Source organism: Pongo abelii, chromosome 11 (assembly GCF_028885655.2).
Source record: "Pongo abelii isolate AG06213 chromosome 11, NHGRI_mPonAbe1-v2.0_pri, whole genome shotgun sequence".
Classification (NCBI taxonomy): Eukaryota; Metazoa; Chordata; class Mammalia; order Primates; family Hominidae; genus Pongo; species Pongo abelii.
Genome location: NC_071996.2, coordinates 78,882,348 through 78,896,024, shown reverse-complemented (window position 1 = coordinate 78,896,024; position 13,677 = coordinate 78,882,348). Strand labels below are relative to the sequence as shown.

At 39.2% G+C, this 13,677-nt stretch overlaps 1 protein-coding gene across 2 annotated transcripts in view; it reads right to left on the bottom strand.

Annotated features, from left to right (window-relative positions):
* The window catches only part of MTX2 (metaxin 2), a 69,322-nt gene extending 68,661 nt beyond the window's left edge, over positions 1–661 (bottom strand). For both annotated transcript variants that reach the window (XM_002812611.5, XM_024243757.3), the window contains exon 1: positions 232–661. In XM_002812611.5, the coding sequence (XP_002812657.1) occupies positions 232–271 (40 nt within the window). In that variant the 5' untranslated portion in view covers positions 272–661. The remainder of the gene's footprint in view (positions 1–231) is intronic.
* Between the last annotated feature and the right edge of the window lie 13,016 nt (positions 662–13,677).

Below are 13,677 nucleotides of genomic sequence, written 5' to 3'. Positions count from 1 at the left end.
GCCCAAGCGAAGGAGACGGGACTCCTGCTCCTGCGGGGTGACCTTGGCCAAGTGTCTCCTTCTCAGTTTTCCCATACGTGAGATAAGGTTGGTAGTCCGTGCCCGCCTCCACCCTCCGGGCCGGGTTCAGCGTATAATGCCGCAAGGCTGGAGGAAAGCTCCAGCCCTGTACCCCACGCGGCTCCCCAAGACCGCGCCGCCACCTTCTAGGTCTGCGGCCACCCGCGCTACCTGCAATCTGGGAGACGAAGGCTTCCGCCACTAGAGACATGTCGGCTGGGAGGCCCGGCGCCCGGGTGCCTGCCCCCCACGGGCCTCAGCGTCCTCCACCGCAAACCCGGCGGCTCTCGGCAGTTAACAAGCCTAGCCCCGCCAACGTTCAGACTCGCAAAGCCCACTCCAACAGCAGCGGCGGCGGCAGTGAGGCCCCCAAGGTTACCGCCAGGCCCGGCTAGGAACTTCCGGCGCAGCAGACAACGGCACTCGAGCGCTTCCGCCGGCCCCGCCCCCGCGCCGTCCTACCGGGCGCCGGCGCTGCGAGCTGCGTCCAGCCAATTCCAGGCTCTGCGTTGGGGCCCCGCAGGTGGAAGCGAAGTATCCAACTCGTCTCCCACCCAGGGGACGGGCAGGGGGATCTGGGAGATTTTTAACGTCCTTTCTGTAAGCCAGAATTTTGTAATCGAGTAACATTTGTAAACGCCCACTGGATACCAGGCACTTATATACATATATCTACACACACATATATACATATATACACACACATATACACATATATAATATATACACGTATCCATGCACACATGTACATATATACACATATATACATATATTCTATTTGACTTTGTCTTCTCAACAACCTATTAAAGTAATAATATTATCGCCATTTTACGGATAAGAATATAGGCTTAAGGAGTTTAAACTGCCTGCCCAGGCAGTCCTCTGAGGACCAGATTCAAGGCTGCGTGAATTCCCTCTATTCCATTATATTGCTGGGTTGATTAGTCCGTGGATAGATATTAGTGTTTTGTTGTTGTTGTTTATTCAAACATGCTTGGCAGAAAGGGGGCTTGAGCAGCGCCGAAGCCAGAAGGTAATTTGTCTTTCAACTCCATACACCCGAAATGATGCTCAGCTTGGAGAATAAGATACTTTAGTTTCAAACACTTCTCACCTTTCAGGGGTGAACGGGGCAGGAAGAGGAGAAACTAAATTCCCTGAGTAACTTTCTCTTAACCTAATAGCTTCTTAAATTACACAATTAAAGAAAAATCATATGCATTACCGATTGGTGGTATTACAAGTGGGACAGACTTCAGAGCTGGTAACCCAAAGTCCCCTTCACTGATGAGAAACAGGTTCAGAGAGGTGAGGTAACTCATTTTAAATCATACAGTAAATCAAAAAGTCAGACAGCTTACTAGGTTTTTGCAGAGGAAACCTGTATTCTAAGAATTACTGTCCATGACATTTAGAAAGCTGTATTTCCATTCTTTATATCCATAGATCTCTATTACTGTTCATTCTGCCTCCTTAACTAGCGTGTTGGTTTCCTAGAGCTGCCGGATTACCACAAACTGGTTGGCTAAACAACAGAAATTCATTCTCACAATTCTGGAGGCTAGAAGTCTGAAATCAAGGTGTCAGCAGGGCCATGCTGTCTTGCAAGGCTCCAGAGGAGGGGGTTGCCGGCAATCTTCCATGTACTTTGGCTTGTAGATACATCATTCCAATCTCTGCCACCACATCACACGGCATTCCCCTTGTGTGTCAATGTGTTCAAATTTCTTTCTTCTTGAGAAATAACAACAGTCATTGTGTTAGGGACCCCCACCCTAATCCAGTAGGACCTCATCTTAACATTATTTCTTTCTTTTTTTTTTTTTTTTGAGATGGAGTCTTGCTCTGTCACCTAGGCTGGAGTGCAGTGGCGTGATCTCAGCCCACTGCAACCTCCACCTTCCGGGTTCAAGCGATTCTCCTGCCTTGGCCTCCCAAATAGCTGAGATTACAGGTGAGTGCCACCACACATGGCTGATTTTTGTGTTTTTAGTAGAGACCAGGTTTCACCGTGTTGGCCAGGCTGGTCTCGAACTACTGACCTCATGATCCGCCCGCCTTGGCTTCCCAAAGTGCTGGAATTACAGGCGTGAGCCACCATGCCCAGCCCCATAATTTTTTTAAGGTTAAGTCATATTTTCATCTCCCTCAGCAAAAGGAAGCTTCTTAAACAGCATTTAAATTTACCCAATAATTTACATTGACATAAACACAGCAGCGTCTTAGGAAGTAGTGGCTTCTCTATAGCTGAAATTCAGAGTTGACAAGCAGCTGTGAATAGTAGAAATACAGGGAAGATAATATTAATAGGTTTTTCTTGTTTGTGCAGAGAGAGGTAACACTGATAGTAAAGAATACATGAGATCCAATTTCCTCCTCATCCCATAGGTATTATTGACCAAGAGAAATGAGCTATTCCAGATACTTTGTTATCAATCAAAAGAAAAGCTTTCAGGCCCTGTCTGTTCTCCTCACAGTGGAGAATTATGTATAACTGTAATAATGAAGAAGACATATCATCACTTTAAGTTCTATTATTAATTTTGGTTTGTCATTTCTATAAAGCTGAAGACACAATATTTTGACTACTTTTTGACAGATTTGAAGTTTAAGATTTCTCCATATCATAGGGCCTGTGTGGGAACTTGAGCCAAAGTCCCTAGAGAGTAATGAAGATTCAACTGGGGAAACCAAAATCAAACATATCCAAAGGGTAGAAGTGAGCCCCAAAGTGGAAGGGACTGGAAAGAGCCAGAGACTGGACACAGATGCAAGAGAAACAGAGCAAGATTAGAGGCAAAGTAGAATGTGCCCTTAAAATTTAAGTTAAGTAACCATGGCTTGATGCATGATACATGCATGAACTGAGCTGGCTCAAAGGTACTGGTTTGGGACTGACACCAATCATCTTTATTATGGCAAGTGCCTTAGTCCATTAGGGCTGCTATAACAAAATATCTTAGTCTGGATAATTTATAAACAGAAATATACTGCCCTGACTTCCGGAGGTTGGAAAGTCCATGATCAAGGCACCAGCAGATTCAGTGTCTTGGGGGTCCTAGTTCTCACAGATAGCACCTTGTACATGTCCTCACATGGCAGAAGGGCAAAAGGGGCAAATAAACTCCCTTGGGCCTCTTTTATAAGGACACTAATCCCATACATAAAGGCAGAGCCCTCTTGACCTAACTACCTCCTAAATTCCCCGCCTCTTCTTAATACTATCACATTGGCAATTGAGTTTCAACATATGAGTTGTTGAGGAACACAAATATTCAAACTATAGCAGCATACTTTTTAGAAAAAAACAGAGATGTGCTGGGGGCATTGTCCATACTCAACTCTTTCTTCATTTTAGTCAGGGAAGCAGAATCATCAGCACCATATGGATTCACTTTTTCCCCCTGACTGATGGTTCTTTTGCTTCCCACAGAGGCACACTTAGGCTGGAAAGAATCTGTAATGTGGGAGGTCTTTATTACTAAAAATTAAGTTCAATAAAATGCAGATGTCTTTATGGTGCCCACAGATAAACTGTCTTTGTAATAAATAGCCAACTGGAGAAAATATATTTACGCATCTGTATTAGAACGAATGGCAGATTTAAAACTGAAGATCTGTTTAAGATCACCACAATTCAGGGAAATACAAGAAAACAAGCCACAAGAATTTTTAAGAATGAGGTTATAAAACAAAAGTGCTGGGGAATCCATATGTTACTAAAAAAATAATCACACAATTTTTAAAATAAAATATCAATGCATGACATTAACAGTCTTATTGTTTGCCTTAATAAAATCACTTTCTTGCAAAACTATTATAGAATATTTTCATGTCCCTAATCTAGACTTTTATGTTACTGTTTAAATGTAAGAAAATAAGCAGTTATTATGATGAATATATACTTTAAGATTAAAATACTAAGATATTTTATCTACATTTTAATTTTCTCTGACAGAATGTTAGTATTTTTAAGGTAAACGTTTTATTTTTAAAAAGGTGTCAGCAAGGTAACATTTTTGTCTATGATTCCTTTAAAATTACTATTTACTTGAGAACAATATATAAATTCAGAACTTTTTATCAAATTACTCCCTCATATGTCATCAACAGAATTAACTATATTTAAATCAATCAACCCAAATAGAGTGTTAATACAGTTAAAAACACTAAAATAACTGTATTAGTTCATTCTCACACTGCTATAAAGAACTACCTGAGACTGGGTAACTTATAAAGAAAAGAGGTTTAATTGATTCACAGTCTGCAGGCTGAACGGGAAGCATGGCTGGGAGGCCTCAGGAAACTTAACAATCATGGTGGAAGGCAAAGGGGAAGCAAGCATGTCTTACCATGGTGGAGCAGGAGGAAGAGAGAGAGAAGGGATAAGTACCACACACCTTTAAAGGATCAGATCTCGTGAAAACTCACTCACTATCACGAGAACAGCAAGGGGGAAATCTGTCCCCATGATCACATCACCTCCCACCAGGCCTCTCCTCCAATTGTATATGAGATTTGAGCAGGGATACAAATCCAAACCATATCCGTAACAATGTTATGCTTCAGTGCCTTAAGTTCCTCTGTTAATAGTCTTTACTGCTTTAGAAACAAACTGTAGACAACTATAAGCAATCTAATAAGGTTTACAAAGGTATTTTTAAAAGGGTAGATAAATGTGACAGTCATTCATCCTTACATCCCTCAACTCCTTTCCTCCCCTTATAATTCCTAAGAAATTATAGCCAACTCAGGACTGTTAAATTCTTACCTTTTTCTCACTTTCTGTTCTTACCCCCTATTTTAGGCTAGCACACTCTCACATAAACTATGGCATATTTGACCATGCTTTGGAAAATACCTACAATATTGATTGTAGTGGACCTAGATTATTCAAATATTAACTGCTTTTCAAAAATATTAAGAGGCTAAATTTCCAAAATATTCTTCCACCTTGAGCCTATATATTTCCTCATTTTCATAGCTTTACCATATTCTAGGGAGCTGAATCTTTTTACTCTATCTATTGCCTGCTCTTTGCTGCTGGTGGTAATGTCTTATCTACAGTTACAGGAACTGTATTAGTTAGGACTTTTCTGGTTGCAAGTTATAAAAAAAAATACACACACAATTAAACTTAGGTTAAGAAAGTTAAATTTTATTGCTCCATAGTGGAAGAAAAGATACAGAAATAATTCACAGAACAGAATGGAGGGTTCTAGGAACCAATACCTTAGTCCTTCAGCTCTCTATCTCCCATCTCTGTTCAGCTTTATTCTTTTTAACTGAAGACATGCCTTCTCTCAGATGGCAGGAAAAATAGCAGCCAGCAGCACTAACTTGACATCTTCCAGGCTTGGCAACCCAACAGTAAAGAGAGTTACTCTCTTCCAACTTCCTTATGCTGTATTCATTTCAGGGAAGAATTATAATTGTCCTTGCTTGCATGGTCTCACTCTGGATTAAGTACTTTGTCCAAGTGAACAGCTGAATGATTTACCAGGCCAGGGGGAAATGTGGCCTGTGACAAGAAGGAAAATGGGAGAAAATATGCTTGAGGTCAGGCGAAGTGGCTCACGCCTGTAATTCCTGCAGTTTGGGAGGTTGAGGCAGGTTCCAGACCAGCCTGGGCAACATAGTGAAACCCCATCTTTACAAAAAATATCAAAATTAGCCCGGCGTGGTGGTATGCACCTGGCGGGAGGATCTGCTCAAGCCTGAGGCTGCAGTGACCTGTGATTGCACCACTGCATTCCAGCCGGGGAGACAGAGTGAGACCCTGTCTCAAAAAAAAAAACAACCATATCTATATATATTTGCTTGACATATATAAGCATATGTGTGTGTATATATATATACATATATATATATACATATATATGTATATATATATGCTTGACAGCCAAAACTATAGTACTGCTGTCCACAGTAAGAATTGGAGTGCTGTACTGTGGATACTCTTGTTTTAAAACTTAGACAAGCCAGGCGCGGTAGCTCACGCCTGTAATCCCAGCACATTGGGAGGCCGAGGCAGGTGGATCGCCTGAGGTCAGGAGTTCAAGACCAGGCTAGCCAACATGGTGAAACCCTGTCTCTATTAGAAACACAAAAAATTAGCCAGGCGTGATGGCACATGTCTGTAATCCCAGCTACTTGGGAGGCTGAGGCATGAGAATTGCTTGAACCTTGGAGGTGGAGGTTGCAGTGAGCCAAGGTCGTACCATTGCACCCCAGCCTGAGGAACGGAATGAGACTCTGTCTCAAAATATATATATAAGTAAATAAATAAAACTTAGACAAGTCACCTAAGCCTTTTAATATTTTTCGTTTCTATGAAAGAAGTAAAATATAATGATGCATTAATTACCACCCCTGGGGTGGGCAGGAGGGGGAATTCAGATGATTGGGTTAATCAAGAGGAACAGAACTGAAGATGCCTTCAATAGAAGTATTATTTTTATGTGAAAGTAACCACTTTCTTTCACATAAATACAATTAACACTAAACAACGCTAACAAAAATAGTCAACACCAAATCATCATAGCAATAAATTTAATATTTATAAGAGAAAGCAAAACACACACACACAATTGCCTCATCCTTTGGTGTATATTGTGCTTCCAGACCTGGCTAACAAAGATATACTTTCTTTCTGAAGCTTTAATTAATATGTATGAAATCCATGTAATAGCATGAAAAATGTAAATGATGCAATGTTAAGGAAAAACAGCAGAATGCAAAGTGTATTTTCTTGTGAATACAAGTATGCAAAAAAACTTATATATAAAAAAACTGGATGGGATTTCTCAAATGTGATAACACTGTTGTATCAAGGCAACATGTGATTTTTATTTTTATTTTTTGTTGCCTTCTAAACTTCCTGGAATATTTTTATTCCACTTTTACCATTTGGGGAAAAAGGGTGTTTTTGTCACACTGGGCAGAACTTCTTTAAAAGTGACTAATATAGCAAGTGCTCTAACCTGTCGGCATCTAGGTCTTGCATAATAGACAGCCTATTAATTATACTGCTGACAGGCTATTTCAAACCAGCTCCATGTTTGATGTTCCATGGCAGAGATTCACTCTTATGGTAAAAATGAGAGAACATGTGCAGACAGAACAACAACACTGGCTAGGCACGGTGGCTCACACCTGTAATCCCAGCACTTTGGGAGGCCAAGGCGGGGGGGTCACAAGGTCAGGAGATCGAGACCATCCTGGCTAACACGATGAAACCCCATCTCTACTAAAAATACAAAAAATTAGCCAGGCGTGGTGGCGGGTGCCTGTAGTCCCAGCTACTCGGGAGGGTGAGGCAGGAGAATGGCCTGAATCCCGGAGGCAGAGCTTGTGGTGAGCAGAGATCGCGCCACTGCACTCCAGCCTGGGTGACAGAGCGAGACTCCATCTCAAAAAAAAAAAAAAAAAAAAAAAAGGCTGTATACAAATGGGCAAGACACATCTGGATATGTGATTTCTATTGTTGAATACTAAATAATGTGTTAAGCAGGGAGAAATTGGCAAACTTTGTAGACCAGTTATAGACACTTTTGTTAATTTGACATTGGTTTCAAACCGTATTTGAGTTGTTACATTTTACCTTATAGCCCCTAAACAAAGCTGAAAGGATGGCAATGATGCTTAAGGAACCCTGAAGCAAGAGCATTGGCAAATAACTGGTAAGGAGTTTACCCTAAGAAAGCAGAAATTTGAAAGGATTCCTGAATACTTGGAACTACTTTGAGGAAGAGGCTGCCATGATGGAGAAATAGGTCCCTCTAATATAAAGCTGACAATAATGCAAAACAGCATGGTCATCACCATTTTCCTTTGCCTTCTGTTCAAATCAGAATCTATAGTAGAGAATGAGCTTCATTCACTCATTCATTCTTCAGGTAATTATTGAATTTCATTTTGGAGTGTTGGGTCCTCAATATCTAGAGATACATGGTGAACAGAAGTCAGTGTCTGCTCTCCAGGGGTTTACCATCCAATTAAGAAAATGGTCAAGCAAACAGGCCATTTCAACACAGTGTAATACATGCTACTGAAAGAGTGTACAAACACATTCAAAGTTACAGGCAATGTTATCTAAGAAAGGTTTTATGTTGCCATGTTGCACAGCTACCACACTCTTCAGGGTAAGTGATATGCCCTTGCCGGGATACCAAATGACTTTCCGAAATTTGGATATCTGAAAAATAACTAACTGGGCTAATAGAAAATGCACCTTCAGTAATTTCAGATATTTGAAACCTCATCAAATATCTCAGCGTTCACAAGAATAATGTCCAACCTTGTTTTGGCACATGCTTGAGCCTCACAATTCCTCAGAGGCACAACATGCTTTGTTCATAGCAATCCCTTCCTTACTACATAAAATGAAAACATCACACCATATAACTCTTCAAAATTATTGAAAGCAACCATTTTAAGCTGCTAGTTAGTATGAAATAGTTGGTATCTTGCCAACTTCCTTTTTCTTTTTCTTAACAGTATCCCAGAAATAAAGCACAGGAACTCAAAAGGAATAAAAATGACTAATATCAGATAGTAATTCCTCCTGCCTATCACAGCAATCATTTCCATTTTTTCTCTGGATTTTTTTAATTGACTAAATATTCTTCTCTTCCCTGTTGAAGCCAGTTATTCACATGAATCCACATGAACTTTATCTTCTATTTAGTTTTGTCTGCATTTTACTGCAAGTAAAGAACCTAATTCCAAGTATTAAAAATCTCATCTTCGTCTGCTTTGTTTAAAGTTGTTTTTAAAATGCCAGTAGTGCTGTCAGGCTACTCCTCCGGTTCAGGAAAAAAAGGATATTTTTTGTATGGAGCACTCCAAGCACATCAGCTGCATCTACACTGCAATCTAAGGCTAAAGTATTAAAAACTCAAGAAGGCCTTTCACTAGCTTAGGAAAGGAACAGAGAATTCAATTTCTCCACACAACTCCCTCATCCAGTTTTCTCCAGAGGATTTGTAACTAGATCCCTACACAGCTGAGAAAAGAGAATTAGCTTATATATCTAGGAGTATAGTTGGGCACATACAACAACGCAAATATGGAAAACAACTTCAGTGTCTTAAAATTAAATGAAGTCAGGGTAAACAAAGATACTACTTAATAACTTTTTAAAAATAATAATAAATTTACTTTGGTCTCTAACAACAATTTAAAGGTCATATAAGTAACCTGTATATTTTTCTTATATCTCTTAACTTTTCCTTAATGCCCATTAACATGTTGAACCGTATGTTAACAGCAAGACACAGGATTTTAGAAAAAAATTGGCATACCAGAAAGCATGTTAAGCTTACCAGCTCTGCCAGATTATGTTGTCATAAGAAAATACTTTATGGGCCCAACATGCTTCTACTGTGCTACTCTGCTACATAGAAAATACTTTAAAGAAAATGTAAATTGGATTAAAATATGCTGTAACAGGACGAAAATTAAATATCATTGCTTTCTCAGTAGGTTTTTTAAATTTCAGTTCTTGAGTATTATTTACTCCTAAAAGCTGAAAATTATGTGCTAATTTATCTGTCTTTAACTTTTATTTTGAATAATTTTAGACTTATAGAAAAGTGGCAAACATTGTACAGATAATTCTCATATACCCTTCACTCAGATTTCTCTAATGTTAATATCTAATAGAGAAATAGAATTTTTTATTTCATGTAAATACAAAGTGGTATTTGCAAATGTAGTGTACTCGTATTTGTAAAATGTACATGTATTTGTTAAGTATAAAATATAACATAGTAAAACTATTGAAACCAGGAAATTATAATACAATTGACCAATCTATGAAGTTTACTCTAATTTCTTCCATTTTCCCACTAACTTCCTTCTTCTGGTCCAGGATCTCACATTGCATTTAGTCGTCATGTCCCTAGTTTCCAATCAGTGACAGTTCCTCAGTTTTTCTTTTATCTTTGTCTTCCATGACATTGACACTTTTGATAAATACTAGTCAGTTCTTTCATGCAATGTCTCTTAATTTGAGTTTGCCTGATATTTCTCATGATAAATTGAGGTTATGTGTTTTTGGCAAGAATACCATTGAAGTGACATTGTGCTTTTTCCAGTACATCATGTTACGGGGTACACATCAATATATTTTATTACTGGTAATGTTAAATGTGATCGTTTAGTTAAGGTAGTATCTGCCAGGTTTCTCAATTATAAAGTACTTTCTTTTCTTTGTAATTAATAAGCACATTGTGGGAGCTACTTTGAGACTATGAAAAATCCTGTTTGTAATCATACTTTTGTCGAGCAACTTTAGTATCGGTAGATGGTTCTTGCCTGCAACAATGATTGCTTTGGTGTTTGCCTAATGGCAACTTTCCATAATATTTTTAACATTTTTTCTACATTTATTCATTTAAATTCTACTTGTAAAGAAGAGTTGTGCCTTCTCCCACTTTATTTATTTATTTGATTATTTGTATCAGTATGACTGTATGGGTGTTTATTTTAGGAATCCTATTGGTTATAATCAAAAACTAACTTTTTTTTTTTTTAGCTCAAATTTTTCCAGATTGGTCTATTGGTGATCTTTCAAGTTGATTTCTGTGTCCTTCCAAAAATGCCTGTATTGTCTTTTGAAAAATTCTTTATTTCCTTATTTTCTGGTGCTAGAAGATATTCTAGACTAATTTTCTACTTTCCCTGCCCCAGACACAGAAGCAATCATTTTCCAAGGAGCCTTGGTTTCTTTTAATGGAGAATGATATTTTAGAAACCAAGATCTGGGCCGGGCATGGTGCCTCACACGTGTAATCCCAGCACTTTGGGAGGCCAAGGCAGGCACATCACATGAGGTCAGGAGTTCTAGACCATCCTGGCCAACATGGCAAAACCCCATGTCTACTAAAAATACAAAAAAATTAGCCAGGTGTGGTGGTGCGCACCTGTAATCCCAGCTACTTGGGAGGCTGAGGCAAGAGACTTGCTTGAACTTGGGAGGCAGAGGTTGCAGTGAGCCAAGATTGTGTCACTGTACTCCAGCCTGGGCCACAGAGTGAGACTCCATCTCACAAAAATAAATAAATAAATAAAATAAAATAAAGAAAAGAAAGGAAAAAAAAAGAAACCATTATCTGTTTGTTAGGTATGCCCAATGTTCCTGGGTCGTCATTTCTTCCAGGTCTTCTCAGCCCAGAAAGATAGGAAATACGTGTGTATATTAACACACTCTCACACGTCTGCATTTATTTCTAAAAATATCTGTGTGTGTACGTGCATATAAAACCATGAATTTATACTGATACCTTCCATTTTAATCCAACACAAAGTTCATTCTTAGCCTTCCCCTCTTTCCTTATTTGTAAATTTTTCTCTGACAGTAGGAAACCTGGCTCTCATTATCCACAATATATTTTCTTATTTGTTCAATCATAGTAATGTGTACACATAAAGTACTTTAAGAATTGAAAACCCATCTCCCCAAGAAACAAATTTACTAATTAGAGTACAATATTTCTATCCAGGTTTTTGGTCTTTCATCTTACAGTTTATAGTCAAAATACTATTTTCCAAGGATACTCAAGTTAGTTCTTTCCTCCCACACTTACTTCAGTGTGATTATGTTATTCATTTAATACACATAGTTTTATCTACCACTCTTCATATTCCATTTGGGGTTCCCCCACATCCTGGGTGATTTTAATTACTTATTTGAGGAGGTGGATATGTGGGCTGCTACCATGTTTATGATAGTCAGAGGTATACAGAAAGTTGTACAGTCCTGGCATGGTGGCTCAGGCCTGTAATCCCAGCGCTTTGTGAGGCCTGGGCAGGAGGATCACTTGAGCCCATGAGTTCAAGACCAGCCTGAACAACGTAGTAACACCCCCACCTCTACAAAAAATTTTAAAAATTAGCCAGGTGGGCCGGGCGCAGTGGCTCACGCCTGTAATCCCAGCACTTGGGGAGGCCGAGGCAGGTGGATCACCTGAGGTCAGGAGTTCGAGCCCAGCCTGGCCAACATGGAGAAACTCCATCTCTACTAAAAATACAAAAATTAGCTGGGCATGGTTCCACACACCTGTAGTCCCAGCTACTCAGGAGGCTGAGGCAGGAGAATTGCTTGAACCCAGGAGGCGGGGGTTGCAGTGAGCCGCGATTGCGCCACTGCACTTCAGCCTGGCAACGGAGCGAGACTCTGGCTCAAAACAAAAAAAAAATTAGCCAGGTGTGGTGGTGCGTACCTGTAGTCCCAGCTACTCTGAAGGCTGAAGTGGGAGGATCGCTTGAGCCTCGGGGTTTGAGGCTGTAGTGAGCCATCATCATGCCACTGCATTCCAGCCCGGGCGATGGAGCCAGACCCTGTCTCAAAAACAAAACAAAGCAAAAACAAAAGATCTATACAGAGAAGTGGCACTCTCCCCTCATTCTTCCTACACATTCTTTCTGCCCCATCTTTGTCCGCTCCCTGTAGGTAACCAATCTCATTGTTTCTGGTTTATCCCTTCTGCATTCCTTTTTCAAAAGTGAGCAGATAAATGTTTATTTTCTTAAAACCCCCTTTTTACATGAAGTACTTTATCTTCTTCAGTGTTTTCCTTTTCTTGTAGTTTTTGTTTTTCAGTGTTATCCTGACTATTCTTGCGTGTTTATTTTTCCACATGAACTTTGTGTCAACTTATACAACTCCATAAAAAAGCTTCTTGGTATTTTCATTGAGATTGCATTAAATCTATAAATTGATTTAAGGATAACTGACATAATATTGACTCATCTTATCCAAGAATAGAGATTGTCTTTCCATTTGCACAAGTCTACTTTTCTGGCTTTCAGGAGTGTTTTAAATTGTTCACATCTAGGTTTTTCATATTTTGTATTATGTTTATTCCTGAGTTTTTAATCTTCTTTATTGCTATTAAAATGGGATTTTTCTGTAACTTTATGGACTGTAACTGGTTATTTGTTATGTATATGAAGGCTATTATTCATTTTTGACATTTTGCCTTATATTTTAAATGTTAAATAGTTAACTTTGGTGACTAAATAGAGGTTATCCTTTGTGATTTTAATAAAAGGACATTAAGAGTGATATCATTTCTTACCACCACAATTTCTCTTAATCTAGTATCTATAGTACATAATGCAGGCCTGAAAGTGCTAGATTCTGAGGAGCTTTCCCCCTCAAAATAATGTCAAATGACAGGCAAAAAATAATGCCAAATGACAGGGTTCTATTCAAATGAAGCCTTTACTTAATATTTCTAAAAATATATTCTCCTCAAAAATCATAGCCAAAGTGACCAGTCCTTGGGGGAAATCAAAAAAGACTGCATTTTGTGGAAAGTGAGATATAAATCTGTTGAATTTGAGGTGCCAGCAAAACATACAAGTGAAAACGTTCTGGGGCATTTTGAGATGCAGCACCAGAGCTTGGAGACATAGTAGGGATTAATTTTTTTAAGTCCATATATGAGGGATGATTGAAGACAATATATAGAATGTGACCCCTAAGGAAGAAAAGAAAGAACCAAGCTGAGGCCTAGACCTTGGAGAACACCCAGGTTTAGGACACCATGAGGAGGTAGGAGGAGCACTAGAATAAGGAACATCACAGAGACCAAGAAAGATGAAAGG